Source organism: Taeniopygia guttata, chromosome 1A (genome assembly GCF_048771995.1).
Source record: "Taeniopygia guttata chromosome 1A, bTaeGut7.mat, whole genome shotgun sequence".
NCBI classification, from domain to species: Eukaryota; Metazoa; Chordata; class Aves; order Passeriformes; family Estrildidae; genus Taeniopygia; species Taeniopygia guttata.
In genome coordinates this window covers 32,813,460-32,838,199 of record NC_133025.1, presented here as the reverse complement: position 1 = coordinate 32,838,199, position 24,740 = coordinate 32,813,460, and the positions used below count along the sequence as shown (strand labels likewise).

At 39.6% G+C, this 24,740-nt stretch overlaps 1 protein-coding gene across 7 annotated transcripts in view; it reads right to left on the bottom strand.

The window, feature by feature from the left end:
• MSRB3 (methionine sulfoxide reductase B3) overlaps nucleotides 1-24,740 on the bottom strand; it is a 79,027-nt gene that overhangs the window by 3,030 nt on the left and 51,257 nt on the right. For all 7 annotated transcript variants that reach the window (XM_072922803.1, XM_032744958.3, XM_072922809.1 and 4 more), the window contains one exon: nucleotides 4,405-4,502. In XM_072922803.1, the coding sequence (XP_072778904.1) occupies nucleotides 4,405-4,502 (98 nt within the window). The remainder of the gene's footprint in view (nucleotides 1-4,404; nucleotides 4,503-24,740) is intronic.

The window sequence follows — 24,740 nt, the reverse complement described above, 5'->3', positions numbered from 1 at the left end:
AGATCCCTCTGGGTGCACTTCCTGCCCCTGGAGGGGATGGAGCTCACCTACTCATCTCATAATAATTTCTATAGCACATACAAGATAGGGACAGGTGACTGAAAAAGACCTGTAGTGCAGATATGTAAAATATTTCTTAATTAATAATCTTTATCTGGGAGTAATTATAAATTATGTTGAATTTTGCTTCTGTAAGGAATACGAAAGTACAAATGGTCTGCTGACACTTTTTCTCTGTATGAATCAGACCCAAATACTTGCAGTGCTATTCAGGGTGAACACTTCTGATCCTGTCTATAAGAAAGGTAACAGTTCTTTGCTTTACAATGACTGCTTTGCAAATACACTATTTTGAAGAAGCTAACCCTGCTGATCCTTATTCAAAAATTAGGATTACTATCACTGCACATTATGGCTGACAATTTATCTGGATAAGAAATTCTTGTAATTAGTCACTTGAATTCCACAAGTTCATTTTTACAGCCTGCCATAAGAAACAAAAAAATAAAACCTTGCACTGGAGAAATATTTATCTTGAACAGGAAAGTCATGCTGCTTTACCAGAGAGCCTTGGCCTTTCAAGTCAACAGCAGATCTCAGTGAGAGGCAGAATGATGCAATTGAGATCACAGACCTGCTCATGGGCTCACAGTCAGACAGCAAAAATTAAAGACTGCAAATCATTCTTAACGTTTAATTAATTCATAGTATTCCAAATACGTAGAGGCAATAGTGATTATTCCAAACTCTGAATGAATTAGTGATAGCAAATCTCTACCCTGCAGTTAATGTGTTGCTAATGTTCTCCTGCTGTTACGGCCTTTAATTCACCAAAGCAGCAGGAAAGGTGTCTGTAGAAGCATGGTAAAGTTTTGCCTCCAGGTTAAACTTTCTAAATAGACTGAAAGGCTGGGGGAGGATCTCACACCAGCTATGTGGGACAGGAACTCTGCTGATTTAATAATAGCTGAAACAATAATCTTCACTGCCTTCAGGAGCAGAGCAGGTAGACATGGGAAGCTTCAGTGCTCCCACCTGTTGGTTGTACCCATGCAGACACATTCCTCATCCCACAGCAAGTTCCCTGCTCCTGCAGAGGTGTCACTGAGACAGCCATGGCAGTCCAGCAAGGATCTCAATAACAACCAAGGGCTTCTAGCCCACAGTATGAACAGAATGAACTCCCACAGGCAAAATAGCACATATGACTGGGTTAAGCAGCAGTTGCTCAGCTTTGTAAGGAAGGAAGATAAAATAAAGGAAATAAATAAAAGGAAGTAGAATGGGACCTAGAGAAAACTAAGTTTCAAATTCTCTTCCTGAAAGACTGCTGTCTTGCCATCCATTCCTCCATTGTCCACTGCTTATTATTTTTATCATTTTCCTTTATATCGAAGGCCTTTTTACATTAGTGTGTGCAAAAAACCTGAGCTGTTTCTGAAAGTGTGGTATCTAACAATGAAGCATTTCACCTGATTATAACCATACCTTTCCGGGGGGGGGGGAAGAAAGTAAGTGTCCCAGAGGGAGTATTCTTCTAAATGCTCAGCATCCTAATTAAATCATCTCATCTCATCTCATCTCATCTCATCTCATCTCATCTCAACTAAGAGTGCTTCAAAACCTCCTGGCTGGAAGTGTTAAACAGATATTTTCCAGACTAATACTTAACAAAAGATAAATCATTCCCTCTCTACTGGACAGAAACAGAACAAGAGAAACTGCAGAAAGAAATGGTCTATAGAAGCAATATGTTCACACACAGACTACAAAGACAATCTATCAAAAAGGTTTTCCTCACAAAACCTGAGAAGTTGTATGAGAGTCCAAAGTAGTCTCATTACACCTTTTTGTGATGGCAGAATCACTCCAGGATTTAATTACTGCAAAATTTGTTACCTTTTGAGATTACTCCTCACCAAAAATTTATGTGGTGATTCTCTGTATAGAGGACTCTATAACTCATCTGCCCTAAACAGAAATGTATTTCAGTCCTTTGTATCACAGTATAAGAAACCTGGCACTCAGCTAAGAGTACAAAGGATGAATTGACTTTACTGTCCTCCCCACACATAATAGGTGCTGACCATTTTCCTAGGACATATATACATGCCTGCAGAGCCTCTGAAAAAGAAACAGTTATCTATTGAAGCTTTGTACATAAATATATTGGGCAAAATGAACTGGGACAGTGAAATGGTTAAAGCATTCCAAGTATGTGCTTGGGAGCAGGAAAGGAGGGGGTCACTGCTAACTGTCAGTATGCTTGGATCTCCCAAACCTCCTGGTTCTAATATACTGCTGGGAGGCATGGAAAGCAGCTTGCAGTCAGCTGCTGTAGTTGAGTTCAAGCTATTGGTGTGCAAACACTACTTCTGTGACTATGGAATTTTATTGATTTGTACAGGAAAAATAGTAGGTAGGAAGACCACAGGGAAAGGGACACTTGAAGATGACAGAGGAAAAAAAGAGATACAACAGGTTTTATGTATTCCTCAACTGCATTTGTATTGATTTCTGTCACTAACCACTGACCTTTTAAATACACCCAGGGTGTGTTCCAAAAACTGTGGAAGTTATTTCTAGGATAATCCCATGGATGTATTTGATTAATATTACAGTGCTTTTTTTCTCCTATGTTTGCTTTTTATAATGAAGAACATTAAAAAGTATTTCTTTTATTGTCTCAGGCAGGTGGGAAGGACTTTCAAATAAAAATCAAATACTTTTTCATCTGCAAAGGATTAATAAGGTTTTGGGTGTGGGAGATGGTATTTCCCTTTTGTTCTACCAAGGTTTATCATACCAATCACACTGCTTTGCAGGTTGCAGTAAAACTACTTTTTTTTTTTTTTTTTTTTTTTTTTTTCAGCTGTATGTGTGATTCACACTCCAGGGGCACATACACAGTGGAGCAGTATTAGCTGTGCTGAGCACTGCCTGCAAAGATGCTTACCACTCCTCAAGCTATTTTCCTGTGTGACTTGATCATCTGTGGAATTATTGCCCCAAGAAGTTGGAATAGTTGGTAGGAAGTTGCTATTGGATTATACAGCAACTATGACCATGGTCATATTTTTTCCTTCAAATTCAGATTTTTGTTTTGCTTTGATTTTATGGTGTCTGCATGTGACTGCTGCTAATATTACTGGTCTCAGGTCTTTTAACACTATTTTGTTTGGTAACAGAAAATGACATTCCCAGATTTCTTGGCTGACCACAGGCTTCCTTGGGCTTCTCCAGGAACTCTGGCCATCTCTTGAAGTGTGTCAGCAGATACAGGCTCAGCAAGTTGGCAATAAGCAGATTTTAGCATTGTTCAGGTCTACTAAGCAGAGCTAAAGAGACTGAACTGCATTTTTGATTATGCCAGTAACCTGCTGAAGCATGAGCTTCCCAATCTGCAGTCTCATTGTTACCTTCCTAACAAATTTAGTGAAGTGGATATTCCCACAAAGTGTTGAATAGCTCTTCTACAGCATATCATCTCTGTAAAAATTTCAGAATTATGTAGTATACACAACAAACTAGCAGACATGCTAATTTGGTCATTAACATGTTGGGCCAAATGCTCTATGAAGACTGAAGTTACGGGATACTCTTGAGAAGTTTCTCCACTCACTCTGAGCCTTAAATAATGATGTCTGACTGACTAGTAAGGATGCATATGGTCAGGGATAAAATCAGTTACACCCCAACAACGCTGGAAGAACAGCAAATTATCACTGCCCAAATGGAGCTGCTGCTTCTCTCAGGAGGAGTTTGAGAATGTGGAGCTAGAGGACTGCAAGGTCCCTCTGCTAGGTAATGATTATGCCATTCCCTTCACAGAAAGGAGGGCAGCACAAAGGATGAGAGAAAGTAGAACAAGACAGATTAACGGAAAATTTGGGCATGTTTTGAATGACTACTGACTTAATTATTAAGGCAGATGGGATTATTTGAGGCAGCCATTAGGACTGTGCTGGGAATGAGTGCTGGGAACAAGTTAGCATGGATGCACAGTAATGTAGAGTGATTGAATCAGCACACCGACAGTTGCTCCACTGCTTTCGACTTCTCTCAACTGCTCACATGTGGAGTCAGTTGGACAGGCTCAGGCTCAGGAGCTCCTTTGAAGGGACCCTCTTCAGGAAGACTATTTTTGTACACTCAGCACTGAGTCCAACCATTTACATCTGCTCTGTTAAATCTCACATGAGACAACAACATGCATTCCAATGATCCCTTTGTGCCTTCAGCTCGTTCCACCTAGCTTTTATACCTAAGACCCATTGTGCTCTCTCACAATTATTACTATTTAATAGAACTTAAAGGTTTGCAAATCTCAAGGTAAGTACAGCACACTGTAATGGTTTTTGCAGTCTTTGCCATTGGAATGGTCTGTGTGTGCTATAAACTAACCTGACTGCAGGATATCTCAATCCGATGCATCCCATAGGAGAAATCATCGTTGAAAGCAATTGCATCAGGACTGATCACATCATAAAAGGAAGGCCAACCTGAAAAAGAGGAACAAGATAGGTAAAAAAAGAGGCTGTCTTTGTGGCAGATAGCATTGCAAAAAGCAGGACAGAATCACACTTTGAAAAATGTTTATCTGACTCCAGAGCATGGAAATAATGAAATTGAGATTTTTTAATCCTAAATCACTTAGGTACTGACGCTGTTGAGGCAGGACAGTATGAAATTACTCCACTTCAGAAGGTGAGAGAGTAGAACTCTGATTTATTTCAAATACACCATTCTTTTAATAGAGAGCCTTGTCTAGACCAATTCTATTGGTCCTGAAGTAGAAACATCGCACATCATTGGTTTGCAGTGAATGACGCACAGTGGCAGAACTTATCTATACACAATGTGAACAACAAGAGAGATAAAGAATTATTTACATTCTTTCCCAACTGTTCCCCAGGCTTAGAAACTTTCGTTTTCTCTCTGACTGAACTGCGAATACCCACAAGGTACTTTGGAAAACTCCCCGCCAAGTACACTTGTTTACAGGAAAGGACTAAGCTGCCCCTAGCTGCACCAACCTCCAGCTCCACAGGGATTCCTGCATTCCACCACAAGCAGTGATAGCAATATAAAGATACTTTAAAAAATTAATTGGGAAATCGCAGTTTAGAGCCCTAAAACTTGCCTTAACCTTTGCGTTCACCAAGGCAAACGCAAAAGGATGTGTTCAGACACTGAACCATCATCACACATTAGAGGCAGTGAGATGATTACTATCGTGTCTTGTGTCATAACAGTAATGAGTGCTTGAGACCAGACAGGGACAGGTGGAAGCATAAGTATGCCTGTGTTAGACACTAGTGGATGATCTGCATGTGGTCTGCATCCAGGATAAAACAAGTGCACTCACTAATGCACGTATTCAAAGCAGCTGATTGCTGAGCACTGAGCTGCATGACCTGACACCAGATGATGATATGTGTACCTGACCTACCAATAATGGCCACTGACCAAAATAATGACCTTCCACTCTTTAACTATTTCACACAAAGTCTCCCCCTCTCCACAACACAGGTAAACAATAAGGCAGTGGTGACCCAGAAGATACACATTACATGTAGCTTCTCAGCCACACCTCAAAAGACATCATAATGCTCCATTTCCTGAAGCAGGGTTCCCACATAAGCAACTGACAGCCTTTAAGGTCATGTCAGCATCTACCAGTGCCCATCTGAAATCTCACTAGCTATCTGTCCTTCTCATTCTGTTGCCAAATATAACACACATGTAGATGAATGAAGGGTGTATACAGCTTTCCATAAGAAAAGTGAGTAAAATTTTCTATACAGTAAAAGGAGATGTGAAAACTATCAATTTTTCTGAATGTGGGTAGAGAAAATGTGTTAACTGGAAGAAGACCCATATATCTTCAGTTTCCTAATCAGTATCCTAGATTATTAAATACGGAAGAAGATTTATTAGGATGTAAGCATAACAAGCATATTTTTTAAACAAATGCTCAGAAGTATGTTTCTCTTCCTTTTTGGAACACACATATAGTAGCATTTCTAAGCTACCTGAAGGCATTGCAAGCCATAAGTCCTATGCTCACAAAGTGCCCCCTAACACCACAATTGTTTTCACCCCAGAACTTCCTGCAGAAATAAGAAGGGTTATTGCTCTCTCTCCTATTATTACAAGTGGAAGAGTTACAGACAACAGACTGAGCAGCAAGCACCTTGAACAGGGAAAATATCCTGCAAAACAGGAACTAAAAACAATGCAGCAATGCCAACTGTAAAAAAAAAAATTATAAATCCTTCCCCTCATGCAAAATGTTGCTGTCAAACAACTACCTTCACAAACAGAAAAGCAGTAAACATATGAAAAGTTTTATAAAAGGAGTTATCCTGTTGACAGAAAAATTGATGTTTCCTAATTGATGGCTCCTTTCCAACACCATTTGTCATCTTCTTACTTGGGCCTCTGTCTAATGAAAATTGAGGCCTAGGGCTAGTCAGAATATCTTTAATGAAGACTTTTTTGTTTGTCTGTTTGTTTGTTTGTTTTTTAATTTAGTAATTTTGCCAAGCAGACATACCAGTTTGCCTTTGTGTGATGGCAGAGGAATTTCAAAGAGAAAGTGCTTTGGAACAACCATCTGACCATGTGAAAGCCTTTGGAGAAGGCAAACTTCAGGGCTGCAGAAATTCTCAAAGAAAACCATGCCTCCTTCATTATAGCAATGAGGGGGAAGCTTCAAAGACTACAACACAGAGATTGAAGTACTCTGTGTCTTGCTGAGAAAATTATCTTGTGAGAAGAGTCTGGAAGAGATGTGTTTATGCCAGCTTTGACATTAAGAAAGACCATCCATCCTTCTTTTTCTGGACTTCTCCTTTCGTCTTCCCATTTACCAGACAAAAATTATTTGCTTTGGATGTACTCCATACACTTCTAAAAATGAAGTAATCTGAAACCTATATAAACAGGCAAGATTCTCCTAAAGTAGTCTTTGTACCCAAGTGGAGTGACTTCAGATTAGACTGTCAGTTCATGCTACATGTTCCAAAGGCTCCACCACTGTCATATATGGTCCCCAAGAGAGGGACTGGGAAGCAGATCTCCACAGTGTGTATTTTTAACTCCCTGCCAAGCTATCTCTTCTCAAGTTACGTGGCAAGTCAGGCACCAGCATTCCCAGGACAAACTACTAACTCTGTGCGGGTTAACTGAAAACTGAGCAAACCTTGGAACAGAAAATGTCCTGAAGGGCACAGTGACATACACTGATGACTCTGAAAGGAAGATGAGTGAACTGTTCATTGAGTTGATGAGCCAGACTGACCAGAAAATCAATCCCCTTTTGCGGTCTCATTTCTTCTCCAGAGGTGGAGTGGAAAACCCATCTGATAGTTTGCTAAGCCTTCTTGCACCATTTTGTCTACTTCAAAAGCTGCCAGGAGTAAGCTGTAGCAGCAGTAGTCTGCTTGCCTGTATATCAGGCACCTCCCAGCCTTAAAGCTGCTGTCTATACAAGTGGTAAATGGCCCAGCAGTGGCCTCCACTTTGCAGGCCCCAGGCCACTTCACCTGTCTCCCTGGCTGCAGCCCCTCCACTCCTGCCCTCCTGCCTCCTTCCTGCTGGAAGACTGCAAAATGTTTGGCTACCTTTACATTTTAGGCTGGTCTAAGCTGCCCATTAAATCTTCAGCTCACCTTTGAAGGCTATCTGGCTAATTGGTAAGGGCATGCTTCTGCAGGGATGGGGTGAAGATGGATCTCTTGTGCTTCTGCTAAGCTGAGAGAAACAGTAACCCTTATCACTGCAGAGGCTGAGTGCTGGTGGAGACCCGTTGCAAACCCTGGTTCCAAGACTCAGCCCTCCTTGGGTGATGGCCTTCTGTCAAGTCTAGCCCATATCTGATGGGCAGCAGGAGCCAGGCCATCTTTTGAAGGATGGTTAAACATACCAGCTAGGAAGAAATAGCTTCTGGAGGAAAGGGGCAAAGGGTAATTGCAAGAGAGAAGATGAAGGTGGGAGAAGTTTCCCAGATGAATGAACAATTTCAAATGAATGAACAATTTCACTTTTGTGTGTGTGAACAGCAACTACGATTTGTGAATACATTTATCCTTGAATGCAAAGTTTAGTTTGAGGGGCAATATGACACAGTAATCACCAGCAATTTTTATTGCATTATAGACATTTTAAATGGGTTCATTCTTAGATTCACAGCCACTTTGCACTACACTGGCAATATAAAGAGGATTTAAAATAGGAGTCTGTCGTGTTTGTGTTCACTCCAACAACCCTTTGCATGGGAGTCAGGCCACTTTGTCCTAAGGGCCAGTTTCTGGTAAGTTAATAGCAAGCCACAAGAGATGAGTAGTTTTTCAAATATGCACCAATTATCATTTCTTAGATCTAAAATGCACTAAATAAAGCAAGGAAACTTACTTCTGTCAAATATTTAAGTGAAAAGTATTTGCAAACTGAACATTAGTGATAGATCTTTTCTGCTCCATCCTGCATGAGTAACAGAGAGGATCTTATGCTTCTGGGAGTCACACATAGAGTCATATCCTATTCTTTCTCTTTCTAGGACATCTTCCAAATACTTTGTAAAAGCTGTGCAGCATTTCCAAAATTCACTCTACATGCCCTCACCAGAACTAAATCTTTTGGTTTTTATAATAGTCCCTGTTCTGGAAAAGAGGAGACAGTAGTTTATGCTTCTTCGTCAAAGAATGCTTTCTTGCTTGGTACTAACCTGGGCAGCAACACAGAAGGACAGAAAGGAACAGAAATGTTGAGTCTGGTAACCAGTGTTGGATGCTGCTTTTGCCACACTGGGCAGAGGACTTAAAATTATTCAGAAGAGGCCATCTTCTTTCTCACTTCCAGACTTCCTATTTCAGGTACCTGATAGAGTCTGTATTTCTAATAAGCTACCAACTGTGGGCACTTATACAGGCAGCTGGCACAGGGTGGGTACAAGGACAACACAGCTGCAAGCACACAGCAGTCCCAGACAGCTGACAAACTGAACAGACAAACTGAGATGCCAAAGTAGTTACAATGCCACAGGAAGCCAGCAAGCACAGTGTGCCCATAGTCCAGCCCCTATTTTGCGTTCCTTGTACAAATATGAAACTCCAGCAGGAGCAGATTGTTTCTTTCACATCAATCCAGGAATCTCCAAAGACCCTTATCTTGTGGGCTCCAGGATTCTTTCTTGGGACAATTCTGACCTCATGGAAAAAAAAAAAAGAAAGACATTTTGTTCTCATAAGCTTTTGGAAAATCGTCCAGCTGCTGATTGATTGATCAATTTTAGAAGCATCTCAAACCTCCTTCCAGTTCTGCAAGTTTGCACACATTTTATTGTAGTTAGATCTCTAACTTCCTAGTAGATGGACAGAAGCACTTAGACATCTAACTGTTAGAATGTGTCTCTATAATTATTTGCAGAAGCAAAATGGCAGGTTGCTTTTGAAAATCAGCCCTGCTAGGCTATTTTCCCCCCTATCCTTAACTAATACACCTTTTAACATTTTTTTTGAACAGCACAACTGCAATCCCAAAGCATGTTAAACTCTGACATAATTCCCATTTCGTACACCTGCTGACTGGAGAGTTCCAGTTTCTCAATCACTGTGATGTCCGTAGTTGTTTTTCATTTTAGATCCCTAGGAGATTAAACCCAACCTGCATTTTATCATTCTTTGCTGTAATTATTCTAAGCATTTACTTCAGTGAGTTATTTACAGATGGAGAAGTAGGGGGAGATGGAAGATGTTAGAACTACCAAATGGCACCAGATGTAAAAGAGGACCTTGACCTGAAAAATACCTTGTTTCTCTGATGTGCTGTATTTTTAGAATTCTGATTCCCTTTTAACCTAATGTGGATTAATGAAAACCCAAAGGCTTTTTAAGGTAGAGTCTCATCATTTATCTTCACTGAGAAACCATGTCTGTGTAAAAACATAAAGTGTATTAGGATTTAAAAAAAGGTAATAAAGCTTCTGCTTTGAAACTGCTGTAAAGCTGAAGGGCTTTCACTTTTTTCTTTCTCAAAGGTTTATTGAAACAGAATCTGAAAGACATAGGCATCCACAGCTGTAACTTCTCACATAAAAGTTTAATGTAGAACTACAAAGTGACATGTTGCTATTATGCAGGGTGCCTGTACAGATATAGGGCTTTTTATTTTTTTTTTTTTTTTTTTTGGCTAGCACAGAACATCCTGGGTTATTTTTCTTAATATCTTCATGATGATGAATGAATAATGAATATTCTTACTTACAAGTATTTTACTGTGAGGTAACACTTCTTTCTGTGAAGGTTCATGTAATTTATCCAAATGTAGCTAGAAACAGAATCAGGCACTGAAACATTCTTGTTTACCAGCAAACAGCTTTACATTAGATATGTATTTCAATGAGAAAAAAATGGCCATTTCTTTCCAGCAGCATCAGATACAAGAAGGACAACACAGTACTGCTTTTCAACAGACCACACCAAAAAAAGCATCAGAGTGGTAGCTAGGCAGGGGTTGAAGGGAACAACACAAAGACAAAATGAAACTTCATTTTGGAAGAAAAAGTAAAGAGGGAGCTTCTCTCCGATACTACCTGTCTCTAACAACAAAGTTGGGCTATTGCAGCAGGCAAATACCGGGCCGCTTGAGTAGTGTGGGAAGGGAATTTTTCAAAACAACTGAACTTCTAATAGCAGCTTTTATGAGACAATTGCCATCTGTTTTTTTCTTTATGTTTCTCACTTGGGAAATAAAAAAAAAGTGAAAGCCATGAATAAAGGTGGTATTTGTTTTCTTCCTTTACAGCACTCTGAGCATCCAAACAACTTACCATGAAACAGCATATGCAATCCAGATTTATTTCCTTGTTAGTGGGAGGAGGTTATATTTGTTTAAAATGATTGTTAAGGGAGATCTGAAACTTAGCGTCTACAATTTCATTTGACATCTGAATTTTTCAGAACAAGAGTGCCCCTGATGTCTCTTGAGCAATAAAAGCATGGGGCCTACTCTCTTTAGCAATTAATAACTCTATCACAATACTGCTCTTGCCCTAGCTGCTTCCTTTGTGCTTTCACTGTGGTCTAAAATACTGATAAATACAAGCTGGTTCTTTTAGAGTCTTCCTCTGTAATATGCAACATCTTGAATGTACAAGCCACTGCCTACAGGTAGGCAGAGCTAGGATCTTCCTCATGTCTTCTTACAGAGATTGAGTTACTAATGGTTTCTTTCTTGGTTCAGGTTCAACAAAACTACTGAACCACTTCCTCCCAAAGGACAGGTTTCTCCCCTCATCTGAATAGTGTCTCTTGTTACTTTAAATCATGGCTAATGTTTTTAAAAATATATCTTGCACATAAGTCAGCTGTAGATCTTCAGCATCAAAGGAGCCAAACAGAACTGTGTGAAGCAGTGTAACCTTAAGCTGTAATTTTAAAATGCCATCACGAAATCTCTCAAATAGTTTTTAAAATTTACTGTTGACCTAATAACCTCAGTCCATAGCATTCAACTTCAAATAGTTGTTTTTGTTTTCCCTCCAAAAGCAGTATTGGTAAAGCAAATGTATATATTGCAAAATATCTTAAAATTTGTATATCTATGAGTTATCTGTGCAACTCACTAAAATAGCTAAAGATTTCATATAGGATGAATAAATCAGGATTTGATAAAATTGGAATTCTAATGCAATATGTTCACAAAGAGAAAGTTTAAAAAACCCCAGCAAATGCAACCTTGTAATAATCAACATCTGGCACTGAAATGAACAGCAGTCACAGACAAAATACAGATTTCAAAAATTTGTCATGGTGTCTTTCAAGTAATGAACATCCACAAATTGTTTGTTGAAATATTTTTCTTTTAGTATTGTTATGCATGTCTGGGAAATAAAGTTGTAAAGGACAGCCAGAACTGAGCTGCACCCTTAAAATTGAAACTACAGAAGTAACTGAATTAATTTTAAGTCCAAAAAACCCCAAAGCCTGTACTGTCTTCCTTTTGCATCTATATTCCTTCTATGAATCTCCTTCACTAGTGCCTCCAGTATTGAATGCTCTAGCAGACAAGCACCCTCCTCATTCCAGCTGAACAAACAGCTTCTCATCTCAACTGTAAAGTTATAAATTAATATAATTTTCCCTTGAAACAAAGGAAAGTGCTACTACACTGATTAAAACAAACAACCCCCCACACCCAAACAACAATAAAAAAGACAAAGACTTCCTTTCTTCCATTTACTTTATTAAAGGAGATATCTAAGTGAAGGAACTTGGTCACAAACTAAAAATTGACATAATTTTCTTGGCTATGAAAGAGAGCTTTTGTTAGGACTGGGGCAAAAACCTGGGGCAGTTAGCTGATGGCAATGCTTGATGCCAGAGGTTGACAGAATAGAGCACTGAAAGCAGAGTGAAGACAGAGCTTCAAACCACCAGGTCTCCAAGGGCCGTCTGGCCACAGGACAAGACCCTGCAGGAGGAGGATATGGAGATGTGGAGCATGGCTCCTTCTCATGCCACTGTAGACAGCAAAACCCTCCTCTTTTCCTAATATTACAGTTTATCCACAAAGTTCGTCCTTAAGATTGATACATTTCTAGACCAGGATTTTTATCACACTGCAGGAATATCTCACCATGAACTACACGCTCATCAGGCCCTGCAAGGAACCTAGCCTTGAAGCCCTGCTTCTCATGGTGAGTGCAAGATCTACTCACTGCAGTTTTCTGAAGACTTCTGAGGTAGTTCTGCCACCCTAGGCCTCAGGGTAACTTTACATTACCCTTTACTTAAGACTTTGTCTCTGCAACACACAGTTGAACACTATGCTGCATGCATAAAAGAATGCAAAAGCCACAGGCACTACATAAAATCCTAAAAGACAGGAAAAAAAAAATTGCAGGGTCAGATTGTTTAGAGTTGCTGTTGGTTTGGAGAGAGGTTTAAATCTTTTTAACAACCTCTTATGCAAACAAAAAGAGGTAGGTAATAACATGTACTAAAAAATAAAGACCTTTCCTCACAGAAAACCCTGGCAAAAACAATATACATGTGCACACACACTCACACATGCTCATTTTAAGTTTTCTGAAGAAAACTTTGAAAAGAAAACCCTGTAAGTATTGAAATGGAAAAGTTAATATTTCTGATGGTAATGTTCACCTTTCATTTTCTGTTACAGTTTCTAGAGCAAAGCATGCCCTTTTTCCTAAACACTACATTTTCTTTCAAGGTTCTAAAAGGAAACCATTTCACAGCCATTCAATGTCATCAGTAACACAATCCATGGAAAGAAAGCTGCTGTACAGTTCAGCTCAACACATTTCTCTTATTCTCCTCTGCGCCTGTGCTATTCCTTTAATGACTATGTCTTTCATGTCTTCTTTTCCTTCTCCATTATCATTCCATTACATTTTTTAGTCAAATAAATAATTTAAACAAAACATAAATACCATACACTAAATGTTCAAAACATGAAAGCAACTTCCAAGGCAAACGATGTACATTTGTAATTAGGCACAGTGCAAATGTTCACAGTGCAAGCCAATTATACTCACTACATGTTTTCACAGACAAATAATACTGGTTTATAAACATAGAACTCACTTCAGGGTCTTGTTTTCTTTTACGATATTCTAGGTAAAGAAATACATACAAAGGAATAATTTGCTTAGAAAATAAACCTGTTGCAATAAACAAGAGAAATAAAAGATACAGAGAGTAGCAGCAAAAAAATGGGCCCCTATACAGAGGAAAACTGAAGAGGCAAGAGGCTAAGGAGTCGACAGGCAGCATAGTGCCTCTCATTGAGGCATTCAAGTAACTCAAAGAAAACTCTTTATTCATACGGATTTGCCTTTACTGCATGGTGCTTCCCACAACGTCAGGCTAACTGTAGCAGCTTGCCATTCACATCAGCTATGGATGCTCTTTGGATAGTCTTTTCCCTAACGCCGGTTCGTATTTGTGTTTCCCTGAGTTCCCTCCAGTGGGTGTGCCGGTGCCCCTGCTGTGCCCGGGCCCTCGCCCAGGCCGTGTAACCTCCCCGCCGGTGCCCGTGCCCGCGGCCCCTTCCCGCGGCCGCCGGGAAGGCACCGGGGCCGGGACAGGCACGGCGGGGGCACAAGCTCCCGGCCCGGGGCGGCGGGAGGCGGCCGCCCCCGGCCCGCCCGGGGCCCGGCCACTCCTTGGCGGCGGCCGCCTGCAGGCAGCGGGAGCCCGGAGGCTCGGCACAGCGCATGGCCTTGTTCTTGTCTCCACCTGCCGATCCCATGCGCGAATGTACTCAGGGGAGAACAACCTCAGGCTAGAGAGAATGACAGACAGACACGGGTCGCTGGTCATACAGCCGTATTTCAGGGCTGTTCCTGCGCAGTCACCGTGACCCGGGAGAGGAGACAGGACACCGACACCGCAAGGGGTGACCAGGTTTCTTTCCACTTTCCCTCTCAGACTTTGGCAGACGGGCAGGGTGCCATTCCGCCGTCTGCTCCCCCCGGTCAGAGCCGGTCTGGGTGCCGCCGAGCCGCGCTGCCGCAGGCGCGGAAGGGCCGCGCTCCGCGCCGGGAGGGCAGCGCAGGCAGGCGAAGCCCTGTGCAGGCAGCCCAGTTGGCACTGCAATCCCTCGGTGCATTTCTGGAGCTCATATGTCAAAAAGCATCACCTTCAGTTCACTGAACCCTTCAAAAGAAGCACACACCAGGGCTCCAGCCTAACCTAGCTCTCAGAAAGGAGTAAAATAAAAGACAGGGAAGGGATATACAAAGGCATTTCTCATCAACTGCTAAATGGCCAGATATACCCGTAACCTCAGCTTCTCTGCTTTATAGCAAGGGAGTGATGAAAACCCGATGGGACAGCATGCGGGCTGCACTTTGAGCCACCGGGGTGCATTTTGGAATTGGACAAATATTCTGAAGTGGACACCTGGGGAAGGGCATGGGCAGCAAGGGGAAATACTGTCAGGAAAGGAAGAGTTTAAAACTACTAAGAGAATTTCTGACTACAATTTTAAGAGGTGAAGTGCTGGCACGGATCAGTTTTTCTGAAAAGCAGGAACCGAGCTCGGAGCTGGCTCCTGATCTGCTGTTTGAAGACATCAAAAGCAGAGCAATTTAGACAGCAACTTCTTCAAGGAGTCCAGCTCAAACTACAAGAACGTAAAATTCCAGTCAGACACAGGAAATTCTTGGGGCAATTCAAGAATTTTATGAGTCAGAAGATAAAAATCCCTCTGAATACCTAAACTAATCTAATGAAGTAGTCACCAGGAGAGGAGTGTGGTGAATCTGCATGTCAGGAAGGACAAATTTAAACAAACAGGAAATTGAATAACCTGAAGCTGTTTTCATTTTTACTCCCGGTGCTCCGCTTCTATTATTTTTTAAGGTGCAAACCGAGTTGATGGCTGCAAAAGCTGAGGGGACTTTTTCATTTTAGAGGAAGTCTCAATGTAAAACAAATTAATTACCTGGCTTCCTTTTGGAAAGGTGGTAAGTTGTTTATTTGTGATTCATTATTTGCACTATTGTAGACCCTTCAGGGCCAAATGTAATTAGCCACTGACCGTTGCAAAGGAATGAAGGGAAAATCATTTATGTAAAGTTCATAACTGAGCATTTAGCTTTTTCCCTGGGAAGCAGAAGTGAAGTTAAATGCTTCCTATCAGATATTTTACCTATGCTAGTAACCAGAAGGTTCAGTTCCAAAACTATACATCTGGTCCAGGTTAATATTGAGGTGCATACTTAGATTTTGACATAGAAAAGTTGACAGAGAGGTTTCCAGAGAGATCCTCGTGCCTAGAAAGTTCTAAACTTTAGGTAAATGAAATGTTAAGACCATCTGTGTGAAGTGGTATTATACAGAATGTTACCTCCCCTGTGCTATGGAGCTATACATTGTCTAGACTCAAAAAATAAGTAGTTTACAATTGAATAATATTGCATCCAAAATGCCTTTTATCAGGAGTGAGGAGCTTTTTCAGTTCATAACATTTTCATTTAAAATCCTCTCATTTAGGAAATGAAATTAATTCTAGCAATTTGCACTTTGCAATGATCATATTAGAATTTTAGGAATAAAATTACAGATTGACACTATTCTCATAATGTTGTTTGTGTAATAAAGTTGAGCTTGCATTAAAGCCCTTTTGTTATCTCAGGTTTGCCTCAGCTTCAAGGAAGTAAACATACAGAGAAGCTGGATTTTTTTGCTTTATTTAATGAGGTCTGTGATTTCAAACCTCTTCTCTTCCAGAAGAGACAAAAAGGAAAATCCTCTGTAAACAAGCTTTCCTCCAAAATGGCTCTTGGATTGACTAAAATGTTTCATTACACAAAGAGTTCATTATATGAAAACAAAAATACTATATTTTAATTTTTATTTTCCCCTTTCATTTTATATTTCATACTAAAAATTGCAGATAAAAAGTTGTGATTAAATAATTTTGAAATGAAAAATGAAACCTGCTTCCTCAAAAGACAAGCCACTGGTCTCTCAGCTTCTACAGTCTGATGTGCTGCAGTAGGCAATGTGTTAGGCATAGGCTGAACTGACTGCAAACTGCTTTTATATAAATTTAGAACACGTCTTTCTTTTCTCTCTGTATTGCCTGTCTGGATCCTCCTATTTGGGGTCGATTCTGGACTCCACTTAAAATACAAATTGTTTATATTAAATAGACAAGAGAATGTGTGATGTATTTTAACTGTCAAAAGTGTTGTGAACAGCAGCAGCTGGAAGAGAAATGTTTAATTCATTCTGTTACCCTCAAGCCTTTTAGAATCCTGTATCAGCACCTACATCTTAGTCTTGCAGGCAAAGAAAACAGGGTATGAAGGGGTGGTAGCACTGCAAAACTTATTCTACAGGGGAAGAAACCCAAGGGGCACTGAAAAGCCATAACATTGTCATTATTACTTCAAACTAAAGTATCACTAAATCTACAACAGCATTGATGCATCTGCGAAAGCTGTGCACGTTTTTGTGTGGAACAGTTCACATATTATGGCTTGTTTCTTGTGCTGGTTTACTCACACTTGGCTGATGCCAGAGATACCATGCAGATAGTGATAGTGATGGGAGATACTACTCAAACTGTTCACTGTGTGATACTCCTAAAAAAGTACTCTTAAATCTTCTGGACATGGGGTCAGCAGCCTATGTGAAACTGCGAGGAAGAATAAGTTTCTGCCCCCACGCAATTTATTCTGACAGGGCACCTCAGACATGCTTGGGACAGTTCCTCCACCATAAGTGTTGCAGCATAAGCTTTTGGTGGGACCAAAAACAAGCATAAGAGTTGTTACTTAAGACAGCTTAATAAAGGCCTTGCTAAGTATCAAGATCAAGTTATTTTCAACCTTTCAAATTTTCAAAAGCAGAAAAGCATCTGACCAGATTTATACTATTTTGTGTATTTCCTTGAGAAAACCTGCTAAGTAGAACAGCAAATTAGCTGCACATAGAAAAATGATCACTCTAGTCTCTGAAAACATTAGTAAAGAGATGCAGGAGCTTGTGCAAACTTCTTTAGTGCAGGTTTTCTTGGTTTTTTCAGGCCTGACTTCTGCCACATGGTTTGGGTTGGTTGTTTTTTTTTGGGTTTGTTTTTTTTTGTTTTGTTTTTTTTTTTTTTTTTTAATGTCACATTTACAGGACCAATTTGGCATGCTCGGGAAAGGAACACTGCCTTTGTTCATCCCATCAGTCTTTCGCTTGTCCAATTGCCACGGCTGTATTAGTAGGAAAAATAGACCTAACGAGGTGTAAAATAATGCTCTACATTCAAAACTTGAGCGCTGTAGCTCATTTCACTTTAATATTTACTCCAAAAGTAAACTCCTGAAACCTTGCCTAAATGGTGCCAAATGAGTTTGCAAGGTATTCTAAACGTACCGAAGTTAAGTCGATTAACACTTCATACACACAGTTGTTTATTTGGTTCTGTACTACCAAAACTTCTGCCAGGAGAACTATGCTATGAAGCAAGAGAGGAGATACATGTAGGGCAAGCTTGAGTGGAAGAATTCTTAACAAAACAGCAGTTAGGCAGCAGAAACATCATCCACACCAAGCAAAAATACTTAAGTTGAAAAAGTGGCTGGAGGTAGAGATTTTAATTTGATTTCATGCTTTTTATACCCTATGCTTACCATTTCTCATTGTCAGCCCTTCCACTTTGTTTCTTCTATTCATTAGATTTTTCTTACACTAGTTCTTTCTTTCATTTTTCACTCAAAAAGGCAGCAGACTGGGTGTTCGAGCTTCCTCTCAGGCAGTGTGTGCTTGGGAATGAGACATCAAGGATCTGTAGCCTTGATTTGCCCTTGGAAGGAGCTGTATAGAGACTTTGTTCGGGTTTGAGAGATGAGCTTGTGGTTCCTTCTTAAAGGAAAGTTCTACAAACACTCTCACCAGAGAAGGCAAAATACAAAATCTTGACAAGGGCTCAGTAGGAAATCTTCCATTTTAAAACGCTGATTTTTAAACAAAAGGAACAGCTTACTTTCTGGCAGCAAGCTTTTTTATGGGGATGTCTTTCACCAAAGACACTCTCAACAAAGGACAGTCAGTAACCTGCTACTCAGGAGGGCCCATGGAGATGCATGGGAGGTTCTGTTCTAAACTTCAAATATTCTGTATCCAAAGTGGAGAAGCTTTACAGGACAGACTTAGGTGTCATAGGGTGTCATATCAGCTTCTTTCTCTTTCCCCTGCCCTCAGTTGACTTACTCCTGATGCTACCTCAGTGTTCACCTGCTCAGATGCTTATTCATTTGTGGGGGAGAAGTTTAATTCACTAATCCAGAAGAAAACTATTCAACTTTTTTTCTGGGCTAACAAGCTCTATCCGTTAAGTAAGAGGTTAAACAACCATTGGAGGCAACAGGAGGTGGAAGGTGAGAAAACAGGGCAAGGACTGCAAGGATGACTTACTGTGATGTCCCTGACTGATAAAAATTCTACTGTTAGAATAAACTAAACCTCTGAACTCAGCTTTGACACTACATCTATGCACTAGTATCACAGAAACATGATTATAAGCTGACCACACAAGCAACAGATTTGACTAGAAGGCTGCTTGAGGTCAGGGCCTTTATAATTCAAATAAGCCTGTAATCCTTCAGTTCCAAAGATCTCTGTCTCAGCATTACAAAAGGCAAAGTATGTGAATTTAGAACTTAAATTACCTGGGCTGTATCTTTTCAAAGTGAGCAGGTAGCAGAGGATGCACTTCTCTGGAAAGGGACTGAAATACACTGTACTTTTCATTCCCCAAACATGGTGTGAGCTCTTAAAAAACAGGTAAGAAAAACTGAAAAGTTACAGTATGTCAGTTCCCAACGCTTTCTTAGGTATAACAAAGTCTAATCTTTGACACCAAGCTACTCCAGTACTGATCAAATCCTATTCAACAAACTCAGACTTTTAAAAAATACTTCATAACTCCCCACAAGTACACTCTCTATTTATGTAACTACTGAGAGGTCAAAGGGGATTTAGCCACATTGCAACAATGGAAGTTGCAGGGACAGGGAAGGACTGGAATGACAGAGATTGCTGGCTCTTCCCTCTGTACCTTTCACACCTTCATGAGATTGCAACCAAAAAAACATGCATTCTGGCTGTAGGGCACTCTTAGCCTTAGAAAAAAAATCTGTTTTCAGTTGCCTAGAAGGGATTGTTCTAAGCCCAAACCTCCACTGAAGTGTAAAGGGTGTCTAGTAGCCTGATTGGTTTGCAGTCACACCAAAATTTTTTTTATGTGCACTATAACTTCTTCCCAGCTCCCCAGGAAACTGCGGCATACCCATGGTTTTAAATGCTCATGCTGTAATTGTATCACTTCAGGTGTTCTCAATAGGATTCTTTCCTGTAGAGAAACTAAAGAAGTAAAATACTGTTGAAACCACTGCAGGAAGAGAACGGACCCAATAGCACTGTCAGTGGCTGACAAATAACTTGGTTCCCATGCCAAAAGCAACAGCCCATAGAGCAGCTCACTGAAAACCCAAACAAGCCTTGCAGCTTCTGGCTTTAGAGCAACAGCTAGAGGACCTGAGGACCTCTGACCCATGTTCTGAAACCGACCTTATAAATGTACTTCCCTCCCCTGCAGGCAGCTCAATGAGCTGTACAGGCCGTATCTGACATCAGCTTCAGAGACTCACCTTCACCCTCATCAAAATTTTCTGGCATGAAACAAGATGGTGCTTCATTTGCACAAGGCACCATCCCATTGGTGTATTTTTGAGGGAGGGGGGTGGAGTGAAGAGAAAGAAGCCTCAGTAGCAAAATTTCCTATGCTCAACCTTTATTTTTCAGTGTTCAGCACTACTATCACTAGGTGTAATATTTGTTTCACACTGCTACTCTTAACAAATTTTTTAATCTACACCCTAAGAAATGCTAAGTCTAAAATACTTGCAAAACTATGAGTTGTTTTCTTGAAAGGCCTGAAACAAAGTGATCACCCTTTGGAGAGCTGTTTGTGCAATGACTGATCATTTCTATTGTTGACATTCCCAGGGGTCACAGAGGGGTTCAATTGCATTGTACCAGGGCAGAACAGAAAAGAAAGGCTGTCACAGCTGGATGATTGTGCAATCTAGGAAGCCAACCTGTGGGTGCCAGTTATTAAGCATCCAGATAAGTGGGGCCTGAGTTGATGGTAGGTTTGGGTTTTCGTTGGTTTTAGTTTCTTTCTACAACAATAATAGTGCCTTAAACCAGAGTCTCTAGATGTCCCAAAAACTTTCTGAAAAATTCTTAAATTCTGTAAAAATAAATGCTTAAATTTTTTATGAATTTTTGTAAAAACTGGAAAAGTTAGGGAATTTGTATAAAAATAAAATAGCTCAACTGTTTTCCAGTCTTCATTTTGCAAGCATATAATGCAAGTTTTTGATTGAAATGGTTCCTTTCCAATATCAATGTATGTTAAAAAAAACATAGTGGTACATACCCTGCCGCAGTTCAATACATAGGAAAAAACCAAAATCTTTTCCTTCAGATCGCTAGCTTAAAACAAACTTGCCTGGATACACAAATCCCCAAGCGTGTTTGCATATACAAGTTTAGTCCCCAAATAAAAAAATCTCACAGTTCTAGCTCTGGCTACTCCACCCTCTGGGACTAACCTTAGCATCCTCTGTTTGAACATTTTACCTCTTTCTACAGTAAGAACATATAGCAAGGACTTTGCATCTATCTGAATATGTGAACTGGGTGAGCAGGACAAGCAATAATTTAATATGCAGCTTTGTACTAGCGTATCTTTCTACTCTCCTGGGTTTAACAATCTACTTTCCTATGCTCATTCCATGCAACTATTTTTCTTATTTTTTTCTTCACTGATCTTTATCAGATCATTTAAATATTTGCATAAGCTTCAGTAAGAAAGGCTTGCTTCCTGAGAGGGTGACATTCTTCACTCTTGCTTTGAATGTTTTTTAAATACCTGCTATCACTGCTATAACTCTTAATTCCCCATCATTCATTAGTTCTAAAACAGACCTGCACAAATAAACCATATAATGGAACTAATGAGATATGGATGATACATTTCTGTAAATACAGCCTGAATGAAAGGTAGAATGTCTGCATAACTTAGATAATCTTATTCTTTACATTGCAGTGAAGATGACACTGCATGCCCTACATGTATTAATCTCCATTAATTCAGTGAACACTCTGCCTTATTCTTTCAGCAGTTAACAGAGTACCTTTGTGTTATTAAATTTGAAGTAAGTACTAAATGTTAGTAAATTTGAAGTCTCATCCAAATGTTAAAGCAGAACTAACCAACATAAATTCAGTTTGCCACAGTCTTAATACTATCATTACCTAAAGTACAGTTCTGACAGTAGTCTTTCATTCAGGTTTTTCTTACTATACTTGAAAGCAGGGAGTGCTTTCATTCCAGTGAAACACTGCATCTTCCTTTCTTGCATTTTAAAGTTCTTTCAAGAACCCTAATGCTCTCAACACAGTACTTTATGCAGCAGGATTTTTTATTCACAAGAACATTTTGTTTTACACTTTTCAACCTAAATATATCTTAAGTGGTTTCCAGATATTCTATTGGTGCTGAGCATTGACATTTCAAATCCCACTCCTCTTTGATTCAGTATTCCTGGAACTCCATTTAAATCCCTTCTAGTGTGTGTGACAGGGAAAAAAATCACTGACTGAAGGGGAGATAATAGTATGGAAGTGAGTATGTGAGTACTTTCAAAATCCATAAATCTTAAGGTTAACACTTTTAAAATGATAATATAAACACGGGAATTCTGTTCTCATGACCACCTCCTTGAAAAGTAAGAGGCAAAACCAGAATGGTTTTAAATGTTAATTTTTCAAAAGTACACCTGTTTTCATATTTGCATGTATTGTGTCAGCCTTCCTTAGCTTGGTTAGAGCAGTTAACAGAATAAAAGACTTTGACTTTCTAAGTTTTTCAATAGTGACTTAAAATCAGCAAAATATCTTCCTACTAAGCTTTTCGAAAAATGCACATGTTTTCTGAAATATGCCAAAGACCAGTTTAATATTTGGGCCCTGATTGAAGCTAGATTGAATATTATATATTTTTTATTCACTCTTATTATCTTTAGGCCATATCTCTTTGAGTTATCTCTCTTCCTGCCTGTGAACAGATGAACAGTGGTGAATGATCAATTTGCAAAACATATTTTATCAGCTTTTTCACATCTGACAATTCTTACTCATAATTCAAGAAAAAGTTATAAAAATGCAGCAGATCTCTGGGGTAAGCATTACTGGAGACACATAAGCAGATTTGGATTTTTTTAGGAAAGGTAAGATTTAAAAAGGGAAAATGCATCTAAAGAGAAACAGAACTAATCACAACTAAACTTATCTTTCTCATGAATATACTCCACAAAAGCTCTATGTACAAGATGTTTACTGACACACAGCAGAAGAACTTGGGAGCAGTTGTGTAGTTCTTCTCTTAAATTTATGATTTTTATCTAAATCTAAGCCTCCACAGCATCAGCCATAGAAGATGACTTGGAGATCCATCCACTCATCCCCAACTCTTGGTACATTTCAGTGATAATCTACTATGACTTTAACCATCAAAGTTACATGCCTAACTCTAAAACTGATGGGTACTCAAAAGGGTGATTCAGTGTACCCTGAAACAGACTTTTCCAGCAGAAGGGATGAACTCATCTGAGGATGTTAATCTCTTCCAACTGACTTGAGATGAAGCTCAGAGGGCTATGTTAAGGTAGAAAGCCACAGTTAGTTAAGATGATCCCACTGCCCTGACATGGTAGTAGCCAGCATAAAATATCCCTCCAAATGAAACACAAACATTTCTCCACAGACACACAGGGATTGTGTGAAAGCCAGACACAGACCTGAAAAGGATATTATGCAGATAATGAAAGCACTCCCATTGCTACAACTATGTAAACTGGATGAAGAATGAAAAGGTTAGTGCTAAATTAGGTACTTTATTCACAATAATCAAACACTGTGAATATTGATTCTGTGATCTCAATAGGCACAGTGTTTGGATTGGAGTATACAGTCTAAAATTGTTCAGACATCTGGACCATGGCTGATTAAAAGCTTGGGACTGCTTTGTAAAGAACAATTAAGTGGGAAAGACAACTATATACAAAACAATAAATGGAAATTCATCCCCAGTGGAAAGCAAGGTTGGTAAGCCTCCTGATCCAATCACATAGGGCTACAATTCTTTCCTTTCAGAAATGCTTTCAGGCCTTGTAACTAAATTCACTGCTGTCTGGCGTTAGACCTAATTGTGATGCCCTAACTTGCATAAAACTCAGTGCAAATTGTGTCAGACTGGCAGCATTATACCTCATTGGTGTTTTGACTAAGGAATTAATTCTAAACAGATGGCTGCTCACATGTACAGTGGCAGTTGCTTTGATATGACACAAGCTTGTCTACCATTGTATCTTAAAGACTGTGGTTGCCACTAAATTAAGTCAACAAAAGACAAGATAATCTTTGCTTCATACTCAGATCAACACTAAAGTTTGTGATGGTGATCACTGAACATTCCAGTTTGATTAAAAGCAGCTTGTATTTTCCCTTTACTTTTAGTACTACAAACACTGAAATTAGTTTTCATAAGAGACTAAAATGTGAAATGGCAAAAGCTGACAGATCTTTCATATGGTTTCTTAACGGTCATAAATTTGCAGCACTACATCAATGAAAGAAAAACATTAAATATTTTAATCTTTATTGAATCTTCTGTCATTAATAATTATCATGTAGCTAGTTTGTACAGTCTTTTTTTTTCAAATAGCAGATTTATTCTAGTTTCAAGTAATACTGTATGATATGATTCACATCATCCTGTACAAACAAGATGTTAAGTTTTTTTTCCCCTCTAAGAAATTCAGAGGGAAGAAATAAAAATATCTTGCATCTCATTCAAATTCATAGCCCCATAAACTGTGCTAATCAAAAGATTAGCAAGATGCGCTAATCAAAAGATCAGAAGATGCGCTATTTTGGACAACATGCATGCAGCCACAAAAGATACTGTGCTTAATGAAACATTGCCTAAATCTGAAAAGGAAAATGCACTTTGTGGTAGTGAGAAAATAATGAGAACAAGAATGAACACCTTGACCATAAGGATCCAGTCCTGATAAATTCATCAAGAAGCACAGGCAAAAACACCCTCATAGTCCTCTGCCTGGTGTGTGGCAGCAG